This window comes from Zeus faber, assembly GCF_960531495.2.
Source record: "Zeus faber genome assembly, chromosome: 10".
NCBI classification, from domain to species: Eukaryota; Metazoa; Chordata; class Actinopteri; order Zeiformes; family Zeidae; genus Zeus; species Zeus faber.
Window position 1 is genome coordinate 1,170,638 of NC_137199.1, and position 17,618 is coordinate 1,188,255.

The window sequence follows — 17,618 nt, forward strand, 5'->3', positions numbered from 1 at the left end:
GCAATCTGGCAAAATTCAGATAGACCTGAGCATGAGCCAGTAGAGGGTGTCATGTCTGCATTATGTTTGAGTCCATCTACAGAGACAGATGTGTTATGTGGTATGCTGAGTGGACCCAGGTGGGCGAGGGACCGCAGTTCGTCCAGGATCTGTTGGAGAGCCTGCTCGTGACGGCCAATCGCAGTCCCCTGGTTCGTCAGGGCCACCCTCATGCGTTCCATCTCTGGAGGCCGACTCTCTGCTGGGTCCATGTCGTGGCTCAGTCTTGCTGTGACGTGGTATGACCCAGGTGCATAGAACGAGGCAGAGATGAGGTGGCAAAAAATAAAGGTTTTACTTGTAACAAGTACACAACAAAAAATGGACCAAAAACAAGTAAGAATGTCATGGGGCTCCGAAACGGGAGCTTTGTCAGGAGTCTAGAAAAGCTCAAGACTCAGCAAGGAAGGACACAAAAGACGGTATGAATAGGAAAGACAAAACGAGACACAGGTGAAACATATGACATAATGAGGCTGGGTAAACAGAAACAGGTGAAACAAAGCAACATTGGTGAGGCAGTACTGGCGGCATCTAGTGGCCGATGCCGGAAGGACCTGGGCGAACCCTGACAAGATAATGCAACAAGAACAGCCCCTGGCTTGGGAGTGGTTTGAGCTAGTACCCTCGGAACACTGAAAGGGGAAGAGATGACCAGAACCGTAGTAAACTTTGTCATTTCAACTGATACCATGAAAAATGAGCCACAGTCCAGATGGTAGCTGAATGCTTTCTGCTGTTTGTTAGCAAGCATCATAGCAACATTTTTAAAATTTTGAGCATCTCGAATTGCTATGCTTCCCCTCAAATCGCATTTGAGGGGAAGCAAACGGAAATTTGGTAATGTTGACTCCAGCAGCTCTCTTTGCTCTGCAACCTTACAGTCCAGGAAATGTAATGTCTCTTCATTATGCCTTGGTGGCACAGTTAACTTGTCAATATCTTTGAGAAGCTTGAGAATTTCCCAAGTGTTGTCATCCTCATGGACACAGTGGCCAAAAAGAAATGGAAGGAGCCTTATGAAACACCAATTCTATGACCATTTTCACCAAGGTTTCCTTTGGTGGAATATCACTTTTCCAATTACCTGAGGCCGGTTAGTTTTGTCAGGAAATGTATAATCAAAGGACTTGATTGCCCAATTAAGCATATCTAGGGTAAAATAGCTCTTGGCCATCAGTTCTGAAAGACAAAGGGACAACTCAATAGGAACAATGCTGTGGTGTGGGTGTGGTCTGTTTGAACAGTCACACCTGACCTACATCTAGGTGATTGGGTCAGAGTGGCTTCATCCCTGTTGCTCATTGGTTGGTTTAATGAGCAGCAGGTAAAACTGCCATCCCCACACACTCAGGATAGGAGCCTTGTCATGACATGTTTGATCTGCTCTTGGCAAATTCCACCTATCCTCCTCTGTACAACAAACTGGTATTGAGACCCGCTCCACCGCAGCCGACCAGACGCCCCACCCGGCTGTGAGTCCCTAGTGCCCATCCACGTAGCAGAGTGTGCAGAGCGTGGGGCACCTGGATGTTAGCCCACCGATTCCGAAAATTGTATCGATTCCCAGCCTTCAGACGTCTTCTTCCGATCTCTGCCTCGTACTGGTGATACCCAAAATGTTCCCTGCGGGATCGCCTCCAGGTCTGCTTCTCCTGGAATTGGTCTTAAGTCTCCTGTGCCCTTCCGCTCCTGTGGGCAGCTTAGCCGGAGGTTAAGATGTTGTTCCCCTGCTCCTCGTCACCCACAGTATATCAATCCATTGCTTAAGGGTGTATACTACAACTATCTGTTCAACGGCGTTCCATATTTTCCCGTGGTTCAGCCGCTCTCGAATCGCCCGTCGTGTTCAAGCATCAGCTTGAGGCACAGCCGAGCCTGGAGATCACAGCCAATCCAGGCTCATCACCACTCTCCTCATCTCGAGGCTGTGCGCTGCGTCATGGTCTTGGTCCACTGCGACTTTTGTCACTTCCTGGCAATCGTGTCACTCTTAATCCCCAGGCGTTTCCACATGTATCACTGCGTGAGCCTGTAGATCTCCGCCGTCGATTACAGTGACTGCTGTCCTTGTTTCGGTTTTCTTCCGCAGGAGTTGTGCCTATTTTTCTCGGCTTTGCACATACTCCCTGCCGGCCTATCTGTCAAGTTTCTTCTTGAATTCTCGGTTCTGTGCCTGCAGTCCCTGGTTGGTGTTTATTAGCAGTCCATCAGTGGGTATATCCCGGGGGCTTCCCACGTACCAGTAGACACTACCACCTGGGAACATCCTACCGCCCTCACTCCCGTCAGACAGAGGACCCAGCGTCAGTCATTTTCCTCAAGGAAGGCGTTTTAAATTGGTTGCCTCGTATTCCTGGGGCTGCCCCGGTATCCTTGGAGACAGCGTCTTCACTCCTCCCAACGACTGCCGCCCTGCTGATCTGCGTTCCGGGGAACCTGTGTGTTCTCTCCCCGGGTTCAGGCCACATGTTTTTCCTGATGGTCATTTTTGATACTTAGGTCTGAAACTTTCTTCTTCCTCCCTGTCCGATAATCCCAAGCAACGTGTTTGTTGAAAATCCCAATCCATACCTCATCTCCGTTTTCCCAGAACCCCTGAGGGGCCTCCGAGATCTTCTCTCACAAGTAGGGCCTCAATATCGTTGGTGAACCCTTCCACCTGTGTCCTGTAGGGAAGATTTTGAAAGGGATCGGGGTGTCCTCCCGAGGTGGTGTTGCGATCCCCCATCGCTCCTTGCTCATCCTCCACACGTTGCAGATCCCCATCGGTTCCTGGAAAAGTCTGGGGGGGGATCCGGGCCCACGCCAGAGCGGGTTATAAGAGCTCCCGCTCCTCCTGGCTCGTTCCGTGGGTACAGGCGGGAGTCATCGAGCTGCAGTAACTCAAACGCCACGGAGACTCCCCGTTACACTATTATGGTACTCAAAATATTTTCCTGAGGTTGGCAGGTCTGCAGTTATTTATATAGTTAGCTTATTTTACTTCTGCAAACCATTTGGAAAATATTGTAAATTGTCATCAACTCTGCACACTCTGCCTGCATGCTCAGGCAGTTGGATCTGACTCAGACACAGTCAATGATGTTTTAGGATAAAGGATATTGATATTAACATTAACATTTTAACCCTAGCCTATAGGGGATATAAGGCTAATTACTTTTTTATTTAATCTAACCCGCCCGCAAATTACCCGCAAACCATTAAAATGTTTTTGCTTGATTCGATGATCTGTAACCTTACCGCTAGATGTCATACATTGTCGGCTATATTGGCGTGATTGGGATAAGTCACATGGATATTAGAATGATGGTGGTTTTGACACATGCATTAACTTTGCCATATTTTGTTTAAAGGAATGATGAAACACGGTTATCTCTATTGATACCATTAGGTACATGGATGTTTATGCTATCGGTATAAAACTGACAAAATTTGAAAGTAGACAAATCTCAGTCGATAAAGTTCCTTCCACTGCTTTGAAAAATCCCCTCCAGTGAGAACAAATTATATATTTTTAAAAAGTGACAGCGTTGTCAGCATTGTGAAAGTCTTTGTCGTCTTCGTTCACCGTCAAATTCAAGTGAAAGGGCAAGGCTCGTATGCGCATGTGCATGATTTTCATGTGATCATGGCTAAAAGTGAATGATCATTAGTCATCGTCAAATAATGAACGCAACAAGATGTTGTTAAAATACTACAATTAACTGACATTGGATAAGTAATGCAGTCAAACTTTAAATATTTAAGTAAAATCAAATTGTCTAATTAGACAGAAAGTTTGTACGTTTTCACTGAGAAGTGAAATTTCTTGCTTCTGGTGTTTATTTGTTGTTGTTGCGTTAAAACATTGCTTACGTAAGTGAGGTCAGCTCTTCATGTCCTCATAGCCAGCATCAATGCAACGTTTTTTATTTATCACACGAAAGGGACCCGGTGTTGTCCGGGTTGATTTATAACTTCATTTATCAAAACGCTTTCACATTACGACTTCACTGGGAATATCAAGGATGATCTTGAACTGCGTGTTTGCACCAAAGGGAAAGATCACCGTTTGCGCTGTTTTGCGAGTTCGGTTGGAGGAATATTAATCTGCTATATCATTTTGGACGAAAAAAAGGAAATTCTGATGTTTTTTACATCTGACCCTGGCTCCCCTGAATGCGGCGGGTCAGCATGAGGTGGGTCACATGCTATGAAGTATTTTCTTCAGATGTGAAATTGATGTTAACAAACAACAGTTTTAGGATATCTAAATTCTTTGTATTTACCGGTAACAACTACAGACAATTTTCAAGGGGGTGTAAAATAAAAAGTTAAATAAAACGGAGGAAAATAAAATACTTCTAAAATAATAACACAATGTTCTCAATGTGTTATCTGAGAGGAACAAGCAGGGGAGATCGCGGATGCAAATTATGCATGGAGATTTGGAGAGCGATTAGGTCCGGATTGAGACCTGATCTCTCGATAGCCTTCTTTCTCTGCTCTCCTCTCCTCCTGTGATAAGTCAAATCTGACTCCGCAGACTGTGCTGCGACTCTGCTATGCGCCCATGAAGCAGCCACTTTCACTGTTAGTGTTGTAGCGTCCAATGACTTCGATTTTTTTGATAATTTGATAAACATGGGCACTGACACAAAAAATATATAATAATAAAAAAATGAAAAAATCGCGGTGGGGGCGGCAGGCAAGTATTGTAATCAGTGATTGCCCAAACACTGTAACACCGGTGACCGCGGCAACCCTAGTACGTATTGAGTGTTTTGTGTACGTACTCTATGTATAAAAGACATAATAACATGCCAGATTTGGTCACTAGATGGCATCACTTTTCTCAAATTATTGCATAGGTAGATATCCTAAACTTTAGATTGTTTATTGAACTTCAACTTAGAAATAGCTGAAGTTAATCCACAAAATGAAAAATCAAGGTCCTATTGAACTACAATCACACGCAGGCTTTATTTTCACTTCTAGTTATAAGGTGAGGTAGGATTATGTCTCAACATTTCAACAAGCTTCAGTACAGTTAAACAGGGAAACTACTATAATCTTAAGAGTTTGACATGAATGCCCTCATCAAAAATGCGCTTCTCATCTCATCAATCTTGTTATTCAACCCTGATTGCATGTACAGTAATTAGTTACCACCAATCTTCATAAGCTGCAAGTGTGGTTTTGATGTTCCTAATGGCACTTGTGCTCATGTCTCTCATTATGTATTACACCGCCAGATGATTCCAGGTACAGCGGGCCGTCCTGGCACTAGGGGCACCGGACCTATTACTTCCCCTGGAGTCCTGTCAGCGCAGATAAAAGTGACTGATAGACCGGTCACCCAACAAGGACTCAGTGGGATGACAACGAGCATGAAGGGTAAATTTGGATTAGTATTTTTTTTCAGCAATGCTAGTTCGATCTTAATAAAGATATTGCCATCTGGTGGATTGGGGGAATCTTCAGACATTACATCTGAAATCTTTTCATCTAGTATAAGTTATAAAAGTGTGTATATGTACACTCACACCAGTGGCCACTTCATTAAGTACACCTGCTTGTTAATACAAATATCTAATCAGCCAATCATTTGAGTTCAAGTTCAAGTGATTATTTGTCACATACATAAACATACGGTCATACACATGTGGACATGATCAAGAGGTTTGGTTGTTATTCAGACCAAACATCACAAGAAAAGAAAGAAGAAGAAGAAGTTTATTCGTCACGCAACACACCACACTACAACACATGCTTGCACACACACACACACACACACTCACATGCACATGCTTTGATGGTGGCCGGTGAAATGGATCCTCTGCATTTGACCCATCCTGGCTTGTCCTTCCTCCGGGGGCACAGCCAGGAGCAGTGGGCAGCATACGTGGACGCGCCCGGGGACCAGGTGATAAGTGTCCATCGCTGGTCAGACGATGATGGGTGCATGTTTTTGGTGGGGGTCCTTACTGACGTGAGGTGGAGGAAACCCCATGTGAGCACGGGGAGAACATGCAAACTCCACACAGAAGGCTCCTATTTGGCACCTGCCGGAGCACGGTGCCAACAGCGCCCAGGCGGGAATCGAACCCAGGGCCTTCTTGCTGTGAGGCAGCAGTGCAGGTCAGAGGTACACCAGACAGTAACTCACATAACCAACATTGGGGTGCAGAAGAGATAATTTTTTTTAAATTATATATTTTTTTAAATGCATCTAGAACCGAGTAAGTCTGCAAGTAGAGTTCAACTTCTCAACCTGCAATGGTCATTTTCATTCTTTCTTTAATCATCAAGAACTGCTTGCAACAACTCTGTCCTGTGGACGACCTGTGGGATAACAAGAGCACAGCTTTTTGTTAGACAGAACCGCCAGCATTCCCCCTCTTTGAAGAACAATCTTACCATGTTTTTGTCTATAAACAACTAATCACTACTCCAAGAGGGGGAGAATCACCACGGGTGAGACAAATAAACATAGAACCTAACATAGAAATGTCAGATAACATGTATTCACAAAACAGACTGTGGTGTAGGGATGGTGTGTTTTGAGCAGCCACACCTGACCTGGGTCTAGGTGATTGGGATCAGTGTATTTGCAAACCTGTTGCTCGTTGGTTGGTCAAACGGGCAGCAGGTAAAACCCCCATCCCCACACACACTCAGAATAGGAGCCCATGACATGTTCTATCTGCTGCTGGGCTAATTCCAACTGGCCCACTCTCTACAATAAACTGGTATTTACAACCCCCCGTCTTCTGTGTCTCTGTGCTGGAGGTCCCTGAAATGCCACTTGGGGGCAGGTGGTAGACGAACCTGCCACACTGGCATCTGTACATGGATTCTCTGGCACGGGGAAGTGACACAGAGGGGCCTTCCGAAGACGCCCTGGAGCCACCAGCGGGTCAACGGGCGGCCCAGCACCAACCCTCTCCCGACTGGCAGCAGTAGCACCCAGGATGTCGGGCCAAGGACCGGGGGAGAAGTGGGTGCAGCAACCACCACAGTTAGCGTGCGCGCGTGCATGTGCTGTGTAGTCCACCGATGAGTGTATGGGACTTGGTCCAATTGGTTCTGGTGTATGAGGTTGGAATTATATCATAGCCCCTCCAAGCAGCGGAAAAGGGCCCTGAAGACACCCCTGAGTCCCGCAGTCGTATAGACACCCCACGACCGCAGGAAAGCCCCAAGCACCCTGCCCTGCAGCCACAGAAGGCCCCGAGGAGCATAAACCAGTCCCAGAGAACGCGAGGAGACTCTGCACCCCCACCCCACGCCAGACGCCCTATCCAGCCGCAAGACCCGAGTGCCCATCCACATAGCCAAGTGTGCTGAGTGCAGGACACTTGGATGTTTCTGCTATGACATGCAGATGGTAGTGGCAGAATTTGAAATCATTTACATGAATCCGTCCTGCCTTGTATCAATGTTTCAGGCTGGTGGTGGTGCAAATATTTTTCTTGCCACACATTGTGCCCCTCAAGGAGGAGGCGGGCTTCAGGGAGCAAGGCGGGGAGGAGGGACCGCTGGGGGGGTTGAACAGACCTCGGGGCAGTGGGGTGGAACTGCTCTGGAGGACAACTAGGGGGCAGAGCAGCGGATCCAGCTCGCTCGGGAGGACTACCTGGCTTCGGGGCAGAGTAGGTGAGCTGCTCTAGAGGACGACTACGTAGGTGGGGCCAGCTTGGCCACAAACTGCTGCTGGTCCCAGTTATGCCCGCAGATGAAAGCCCCCTGGACAGCGACGGTGCTTGCTAGGGGAGACTCGGGGGCGCTGGGCAGCAGAGACTCTGGGGCGCTGGGCAGCGGAGCTCGGGGGCGCTAGGCAGCGGAGACTCAGAGGTAGTGGAGACTGGGGAGCGCTGGACAGTGGAGAACGCCAATGGCCTTGGGATCCTTGAAACCACACTTTCTCCCAGAAGACCTCTTCTGTTGGCCTCGGGGAAAATTATGAGGTGTGACCCCCAGAAAGGGGTCTAGCGGTGACCAGCAGGTCGGTGGCTAGCAGGCTGGGGCATAGCAGGCTGAGGCCTAGTAGCCCGTTGGCTAGCAGGCCTAAAGCTTGTTGGCCCCATGCTAGTTGATGAATCTCCTGGAAGCTCCTGGGTCAAGCACCACCTGAACATGGGCGGCAGGTTGAGCAGGTATGCGTCCGCTGGGTTCATGGTTTGCTCAGATCCTTCTGGCATAGTTCTGTCACAAGTGCTGTCTGGTAAATGCAGGACACAGCAGTGGCTCAGAAGTAGTTGCAAATGATCAAGGATTTATTTTAAAACAGGAAGGGGTAAAAACCAGGATATCAGTCAGTGAAGGCAAACTTATCTGGCAGGGAACAGGCAGAGAACCAGGGTCCCGGAACCATCATTATTCGGGGATTCAGTCATCAATAGTTGTACCTAATAGTGACCACTGAGTGAACTGTACAGTAAAAGTATTTCGTATGAAGCATCGTTTCTAAAAGTGTTTCTTTTTGCCACCTTCCCACAAACAGGACCACAGAGACAGATTCTGGATAAGTCCTACTACCTTGGATTGCTCAGGTAAAACTACTGCTTTAATACAGGTTTCTGACCCATCACAAGTAGCCTAGCTCTTCTCTTTAGTGAACTATGGAGGTGCCACAGGATTTTTGTGTTTAAGAAAAGGCTAACAAAAATGGATGATGAATCTGAACAATTATAAATTGACAGGTGTATGCCGTAGCATCTAATTAGTACAAACCACTCCCCGATTTGTAGAAGGAAGTTCTGTATGAGGATTTGGGCTGCTGTTAACGAAGGCAGTGGACGAAGCATAAGAACTCCAGTGGACGAAGCATAAGAACTCCAGAATTAACCATAGAACAGAAAGCCCATGCCTCCAAACACAACCAGCCACCAAGACCTGGGCCAATTACCCTCTATTTCGGACACCTCCCCCCAATCAGATGAACTTATGCAGGTTACTATAACAACTCACCAGGGTGCTGCATGGACACCACAGATGAAGGATATTCATATTCATACATTAATGTGGGCTGTATCAGGCATCAGGCCCCTCAGGCCTTCATAGAAAATCTTGTCTGACATGTGCAGAGGGGCTTCTCTGATATACTGTGTTACAAAGTGGTTGAGGGGCTAGCCCCACCTTGAGCACAACTATAAGGGCCACCGTGGCGACAGACACAGCAAATATGTGACCCACCACATACTTTAGGTTCATTTGGCGGCTTTCGAGATTTTTTCTTTTTTCGCATAATTTGAAAGTGGAGAATCGGAGCTTCCAAACAAGGTGTCACTAGTGCAAATCAAGCAAATATTTTTAAAGCTATGACTTGTTAATGCCAAGGGTGTGGCAAACAGTGATACTGAGATAATCACTTCCAAAGTTTCACTTTCACCAGGTACATTCATTCAGCTCCCAGAATGCAAATGGGATTGGCAGACAAACAAAGCCTCATGGCTAATTAACAATATAAATAATAGTCAATTAATATTTATTTAACAATAAGAATATACATGTTTTATAAAAGTGGAATTACTTTGGAGTTTAAAAGTGCGGACAACACAACAAAATGTAGAGTCTGTTAATAATGAGTCTCAGAAAATCGGAAATCGGAAAATCTTGTCACCAACCTCAACGGACTCCATCACGTCATCGACTTCTTCCGTTATAGCAACAACGGACGTATCATCGGTCTCCTCCGGTGGTTCTTGAAAATATTCTGTTTCATCGTCACATTTCATTAAGTTTGAAATCCACTGTTTGAAATGTTCTCCAAGTCCGGAGTAATATCAGATTCAGCGTCCCTGTTGTTCTCCACGTCCCCGTCGGAGAACTGACTATCATCGCGGAAAATTAAGTCCAGTATGCGCTGCGAACACTGACTTGGATCTATGGCACTGGTCAGATTAAGGTCCGAAATATGATTCAGAGCTCTCACCAGGCGCTTGCCGTAATCCATAACGATATGGAGAAGAAGTTTTCACAGACAAATGAGACCGAAACACCCGCGTGCTGCGCGTTAACCATCTGTTTACGGAAGTGACGTAGGTGCGTGATGCGAAGGGATTTTCTTCTTCGCCGTTTCATTAACAGTGGCTCCATGTGTGTAAGAGTAGTACGATTTAAAGGTTGAATTCTATCAAAACAATTTCGCATTGTGACTTCACATCACATGGAATATGGATGAATGATCTTCACCTAGACGCTCGCTCTAAAGAAAGCGATCGATCGGCGTTATTCAGCGCTGTTCCGTGTCCCAGTACTGTGGGGATATTTAATTCCCCGGTTTAACATTTTTCTCCTATTTATAAATCAAACTCGGTTTTGAAAATACGTTGAGAGATAAAAAAAACCCAAAAAAAAACCACAAAGGAACACAGATCTGGAAGAATCTCATTTTCCTTTAAGAAAGGTTTTTTTTTTCCAACTTATTTGGCTGCTCCTGGCCATTTCAGAAATGTGTGAGATGGCGAGTTTTGCTGTGGTGGGACACATATATTAAATGGATATCTTCATTGCACCTCAAAAACGTCAAATTTATGTCAATATCCTGCAGAAGTTGAGTTTCTCAATGTATGTTTGGTTCAGTTAACATAGTTGAAACAAGGACTGGCTAATAGCAGCATCTGGTGGGGCTTGGCACCTGCTCCTAATGTAAAGACACCACTGGAGTAGAATGAGTAGTAGGAGGTGCAGGAGAATTGGTGGGAGTTGTTGAGAGTAGTTGGTGGAAGCAGTAGCTCAGGAGATCGCCCAGCAAGTGTTGCATTGGGGGTTCAACTCAGGACCCTGTGAAACTTTAAATGAGGCAAATAACCATCAGTGGCAAAGTGCTTTGAATGCTCATGTTGCCATGGAAGTGCTATAAAGGCAGTCCATTTACAGGACATTGGCTATGGCATTGATTATTACATCAGGTTTATCGAGATATTATAAAGAAAATTGGGCTAGAAGCTTCATAGTAGTTTGATTCGGAGATCTCCCAGTTCCATTTAGAGTATTTTTGCATGTTGCCAATGAACTGGAATAATGCTTTTCTCACAGTAATCCGCCAAAAAAATATAGCAAAGTTCAGGCATTCTTGTTGGTGTTGTTCTGCTTCGATCTAATATAATCCCCCATCCTCCATCCATCCATCCTCTAATAAAATAGAATTCTTACCCGGAATGCTATATTATAAGAGAGAGCTGATTTGACCAAAAATCAGTCTTAAAGGTCTTTAAAAATTACCCTGTAACCATTGTTTCTTTTTTATTCTAGTAAGTGGTATAGTACCATTAGGTGAGGGAATTGTGGCTTCCATTCCTTTCATCCTTTTGGAAACATTACATTCTCAATAATATGCAGTATTTGGTCTTGGGGATTACATTAAGTTATGTCATTTTAAACAGCAACCCTCAACCTTTTTTACACCACGAGCGGTACTACTTCAGACAATATTTTCGCGGACCGGCTATCAAGGTGTGACGGAAATATACGCCAAACGGCATTCAAAACAACAGGATAGACATTATCTGTATAACTATAATAATTTATTGCGAGCAAAAAACATTAAACATTCAAGTTTAGTCTTGTTATTCATTTCAAGTCTTTCAATCTAGCTTCCGCTCGTCCAAAAGAGGAAAAACACACCTTCCAGGCATAAAAAGTGAAACATTTAAACAAAATGTGATTGATCGTTAAACTCCCAGGTCAACAATTCTCAAGAACAAATAGATGTCACCGGGATTAGCTAAAACAAATAACAATACAATATAAAGTGCATACAATTTACAACTCTCCATAATGCTGAATCAGTGGGAGCCCTGGGCTTGTTTCTCTGCAACAAGACCCATTCCGGGTAATGGGAGACAATGACAGCCAAAGGGTGTTCCGAATGTCCAAATGGATCGTAAATCCATTCCTTCCTAGTTCGTGGGCCTTTTGTTTTTGGGAAGTAACTCTTGAACTCTTTTGCCTCCTTTGAGATAGGACTCGCTGGCCATCGACCGTAATTATATAATAATTATATTCTTTGCTACGAACTAGTTACGCCTCGGGCGGACAACCAATCGCCGCCCTGAACGGGGTCTCCGGCTTGAACTGGAAGCCATGCCCGAAGCCAGAGAATGACTAGCACTGCTGGGATTCGAGACGAGGCAGCAATGGTCAGCATTCAGCGAGCGTCTTTACCTCTGAGCCATCCGGAGGCCCGCAAGTTATTTATTCTTTCTTCGCCGGGTCGCGACCCCAAGGTTGGGAACCGCTGATTTAGAAGACACTTTTGTCCAAAGCGAGTTATAAGAAGTGCATTTGTCACATTATCAAACCCGCTGTATATCACAGTCATATTCAGCTAAACATTATCTACAAACAAGCAGTACTAGTATAGTTAGAATTTTATTTATATTTTTTTGTAATGAAAGTATGTTAGATGTAAAGGGAAAAGAGTATATATTAGTAGTGCAAGTTAAGGTGGAGGTACACTTAAAAATAAGTAGACGTTTGTGACAAAAAAGACAAGATAAGAACAAATTGATACGGTGATCTGGGTTCTTGCTGTGTTCTCTGCGCAAGCCCCAGAGCCGAACTCTGTCGTTGGTCTTTCTCTTGTTCTGAGACCTCCCCTTGAAGCAATTGGTCCAAATGCCGTTGTGCATGCCAGGGGACTGACTTCAACCTCCCTTTCCGGGTCATTCACCCCCCCCCCCCCCCCCACCCTTTCCTTGGTCATCAAGCTTGTTTTTCTCTTTGAAGCATGTTTTATAAATACCATATCTCCTCGGATTTAAACCAGTACTCAAATAAAGACAGATAAACAAGGGAGTGAGTGTGAGTGAGTGTGAGTGAGTGTGAGTGAGTGTGAGTGAGTGTGAGTGAGTGTGAGTGAGTGTGAGTGAGTGTGAGTGAGTGTGAGTGAGTGAGTGAGTGTCCCTCCAGTGCTCCGAGTGCACCGCACATCCCAAGCGGTTCCTGTCTTAGTTTTACTGTGTTTTTATTTAAGATGTATTGTTTTAGTTAGTTTTTGTCACGGGCACGGTTCCAGGATGAGAAGAGTCACCGCTGGGATGAACGAAACCTTGAGACCATGTAGTGAAGGAGTTGTGAGGCGGCCTACAAGGGTGGAGGAGTGGAGCAAATGAGTCGGAGTCTGGAAACTGTCCAGTCATTGGAAGAGCAGTTCAATGGACAGCCTTGTAGGAGAGCACCAGCATCTTAAATTGGATCCAAGCAGAGATGGGAAGCCAGTGAAGTAATCGAAGGAGTGGAGTTACATGAGTAAATTTTGGTTGGTTGAACAGTTGACGGGCTGCTGCCTTCTAGATGCACTGTAGAGGTCTGATGGAACAGTCAGGTAGTCCAGCCAGGATAGTGTTGCAGTAGTCTAAACGGGAGATGACAAGCGCCTGAACCAGAACTTGTGTCGCGTCCCTTGTGAGCTATAGATGTTGTAGGTAATGGATGTAAAAGGAACACTTGCAGGAACGAGTTGTAGCAGCAATGTGGGAGCAGAGCAGGAGATCTGGTTGTCCAGAATTACCCCAAGCGTCTTGGCAGTCTGAGATGTAGATATGTTGGTGTTCTCGATAGTGATGGAAAAGTCTGTAAGGGCAGTCTTTCCCAGGAAGAAGGAGGAGCTCCGTCTTGTCAAAGTTGAACTTCAGGTTGTGCCCGGACATCCATGTATTAATGTGTTTAAGACATTCAGAGATACACCACTTGATATTCGGAAGGGGAAAAGGAGAATTAGTGTCATCAGCATAGCAGTTGTAAGAGGGGAGGAGATCATGTCACCAAGCGATTTACTGTACGAAGAGATCAGAGGCCCCAGGACCGAACCCTGAGGGACTCTGGTGTTTATGGTGGAGGCATTGATTTCACAGTGGGGCACAGAAATCAGTTGAATACTATTGTACATCAGCCAGCAAAGTCTCTATTCCGCGTATGAATGAATATTATTGGTAGCGTTACAAACTTAGTTGTGCAATTATTGATGCACATTTTAAATAGCATCTTTCTAAAGCATTCCTGAATCTGCAGTGAATTTTACTGTGACAAATTGTTCACACAAATATACAAGGAAAATTAATGGACTGATAAATTAGAAGGGCGTATCTTATTGAAAGGGTCGGGGATGTGAGAAAACTAGGTGGCACCTTAAATCATCCAACCTAATGCTTATCTTCTGTTTTAGGAGCAAGATCAACGAGTTGACCACAGAGACCAGCAAATTGCACAAAGAAATTGATAACTTTAACCAGGAGAATGGCGTCTATCTGTCCTATGAGAAAAGGTAAGGATTTTTGGCTGGGCCGGTTATTTCATAATCGGGTGATTGACGGTCATAGACACACGCAAAAAAAACATGTCAGAATCAACAGTTTTTCTAAAATGTTTAAAGCAATCAACTTTTCTCATAAATATATATAAATATTGTGATGTATGCTTGAACACCACATAATCCCGCTTAAACACCGCCGACAATACTTCTCCCTGCAGCAGTCTCTGATGTGCGCTGTGTGTGTTTACTGTGCTTCTCCGCTAATCTGGGAGGGGATTGGGCAACATTGCAAAACATGCATTGTTTTTAGTCTCCCTTTTGCAGTAGATATGTAATAATAATAAATATAGCAGCAGGCAGCAATCGACACCAATTACAAATGTTTGCGTTACCATGAAATGTTGCATCAGTTCGTGTTGTCGTCTAAAAATTTAATTTTCCAAATTTCAAATGAACGCAGCATCGGATCATATAATGATGTGGTAATGCAAGTTTTCCCTGTCCTGATGGACGCAGAATTACTAATACAACGATACACTTGTTGCGCGTTATGACTTTATCCTAAAAATGAAAAGATGGCTGTCTACTACCTGTAGTTCACGAAGTCCTGCCTCACGGTGTCTCTGGGGAAGGAAATCACTCCCTGTGGATGTTTCCAACAACCCTGTTTCATTCAAAACGATTGAACACTCCATGTCCCTCTGAGGCATCTCATCAACCTTTTTGACTAAAATAAAACTGACATGATTTGGACCCGTTGCTCTGGGGCTCCACGCAAAATCCATGTGTGAGGACACAAACGGAGTATGTTTTTGACCGTTTTTCGACTCCTACAGTTTGTGTGTTACGACTGGCTTGAATGCTGAAAAATAAGGAGGGAGATGGCACAGGGTTAGATGCCAACAGAATGTGTTTATATTTACAAAAATGGCAAAAGAGATAAAATATCAAACAAAACTATCCGCCGACATCAAGCAGGTAAGGCGATACACACACACAAACACACATGCTCAGTTTGCAACCACTATAGAGTCTACACCAGCAGTTCCCAACCTTTTTGGACTCACGGCCGTTTATTTTAACAATCATTTGCACACAAACAACTGATCACTACTCCAAGAGGGGGAGAACCACCACGAGTGAGACAAACAAACATAGAAAAAAACAACATTTACATAAAAACATAAACACTGGATGACATGTATTGAAAAACAGTGAATTAGGTCCAGGAAAACTGGAACTACAACTGGTCACGTGGCCTCTTCCTGTCATAATCATGGCAGTAAATGAGGGAGGAGAGGAATGCAGCAAGGAGGAAGCTGGGGTGCACCCGAAGCGTGCGTGCGTGTGTGTGTCCACCGCTGAGTGTACATGACTTATCCCCATTGGTGCTGGTGTAGAAGGTCGATATGTCGCGGTGCCTCCAAGCAGCGGAAAGGGCCCCGAAGCCCCCTTGAACTCCGCAGCCCTGTAGACACTCTACGGCTGCAGGAAAGCCCCGAGTACCCTGCTTTGCGGCCACAGAAGACCCCTGCGAGTGTATGTGTTCTAAGTTATTGTGAGTGGGAAATAAAATTTTGGGACAGACGAGAAGCACGCTTGGGCAGGAGCGTGACAGGCAAGATGGCAGCCGCCCACTGCATCCCCACCCACATCGCCTGCACCCCGCCCATCCCGCAAGCCCTCAGTCTATTGTGTGGTGTATGTGATGAGTATGAGTTTTGGCACTGGGAGAGATAAGCAAATCATGACCAGATCGATCCAGGGAGTACAGCAGGCCGGGGAGCAACCCCCTCCCCCCGTACCCAACCGTGCCCCAGCACGCCCAACTCCCGTACCTGGTGGCAGCCAACCTACAGCGATCAGCCAAGGGCGCAGTGCGGACTACAGAACAGAGGGCGGCAGACGGCACGGCATTCCATTAGTTTTCAGATGTTGGTCTTTAGGTAAAGCATGATCGTTCGGTTATTTCGGGTCAAATTTACTTGGTTTTTCACTCATTTCTGCTCCGTATTTGGATCGATATGGATGAAACCTGAACCAAGAGATGTTTGCGATGTCCCACTTCTAATGGCACGTCAACCATGTCCGAGGTAAACATAAAAGATTTGAACGATTACACTAGGGTTCCCACCCTGCGGGCTGGAAACCGGAGACGGTGAACATGCTCGTCTTCTTGATACGGAACCTCAACAAAGTCAACTGAAGATCAAACAGGACAGCCACTTTATTTTGTTTGCTTGTTTGTTTACTTACAAGTGACAAGGAGAATAAGCAGGGACGGTCCCAGGAAAGCACATTTTAGCCTCATCCCTTTCGGGCAATGCTGATCTATTTGATTTTGTTTTATTAATTTCAGGCTACCATACTTAAATCTTATATTGTTTCATGTTTAATATCTGAGAATGTTAAGGAAAGGCTATTTAATTGCATTTATTTAATTCAACCGTTGCAGTCGGAAAAACTAACCTGACAGTCTGTTTTATTTTGTTTTAACATAGCCTACTTTGTTTAGCACTGTAAAAATAAACATTTGATTTATTCCAAAATGTTGGGAAATGTTATATCTTTCTTCATTTTAAATAAATAAGTGTTAATTGTATTCTACTTATGCTGCCTTTTTGTGAACGAAACCATTACCAGCTGCTCTGTCCATTAGCGGCAATTAATTTCCAACTATACAACTAATTTCAATGGCTGTGACATCTCATTCATGTTTTTCTTCTCTTCAATCCAGAGCTGAAAGCCTAGCTGGGGAGATCAAGGATCTGCAAGGCCAGCTTGCCGACTATAACATGGTAAACCCCTTAAAATGGACATTTTACAGATTCATTTACGTGTTAATATTTTAGCTCATTGCTTTATTCACATTTAGATCGCAGCAACTGTTTAATATGTTTAATGTCCTGGTGTACTACCTCAAAGGAACCAAATTTACGAATGTAACAGGTTCTATGAATTTCGGAAAGAGGCAGTGCTTTAGCACCTGGATGTCCCTCGCTGACATGTGCAGGTCGAGTATATATACCAACCAACCAACAAGACACCCAGTATAAAAGGCACATGCATTCAGGAATCTTCTTATAATTTTTTCTTACTTTGAGCAAAGTCACGTGGAAAAATAGTCTTGTCAAGACAGAGGCTGGCTGTCGCCGAGTACAGGATTATGTAGTTTGACCACCCCCGTCTGGGACGCAATGTGTAGTTTGAACACTGCTATGTCCGCAAGACAAAAAAAAAATGGAGGAAGTGGTTTGTATAGCGTCGGGATGTCGAATGTTGTGTAGTCTCTGGCACCTTTAGTGTACCCCCCTGGCGAGATACTCCCTCCTCCTCC

The 17,618-nt window shown here is 45.0% G+C and overlaps 1 protein-coding gene across 2 annotated transcripts in view; it reads left to right on the forward strand.

Annotated features, from left to right (window-relative positions):
• The window catches only part of ift74 (intraflagellar transport 74), a 126,149-nt gene that overhangs the window by 16,969 nt on the left and 91,562 nt on the right, over window positions 1–17,618 (forward strand). For both annotated transcript variants that reach the window (XM_080008332.1, XM_080008333.1), the window contains exons 3-6: window positions 5,277–5,418; window positions 8,528–8,576; window positions 14,195–14,293; window positions 17,019–17,079. In XM_080008332.1, the coding sequence (XP_079864458.1) occupies window positions 5,277–5,418; window positions 8,528–8,576; window positions 14,195–14,293; window positions 17,019–17,079 (351 nt within the window). The remainder of the gene's footprint in view (window positions 1–5,276; window positions 5,419–8,527; window positions 8,577–14,194; window positions 14,294–17,018; window positions 17,080–17,618) is intronic.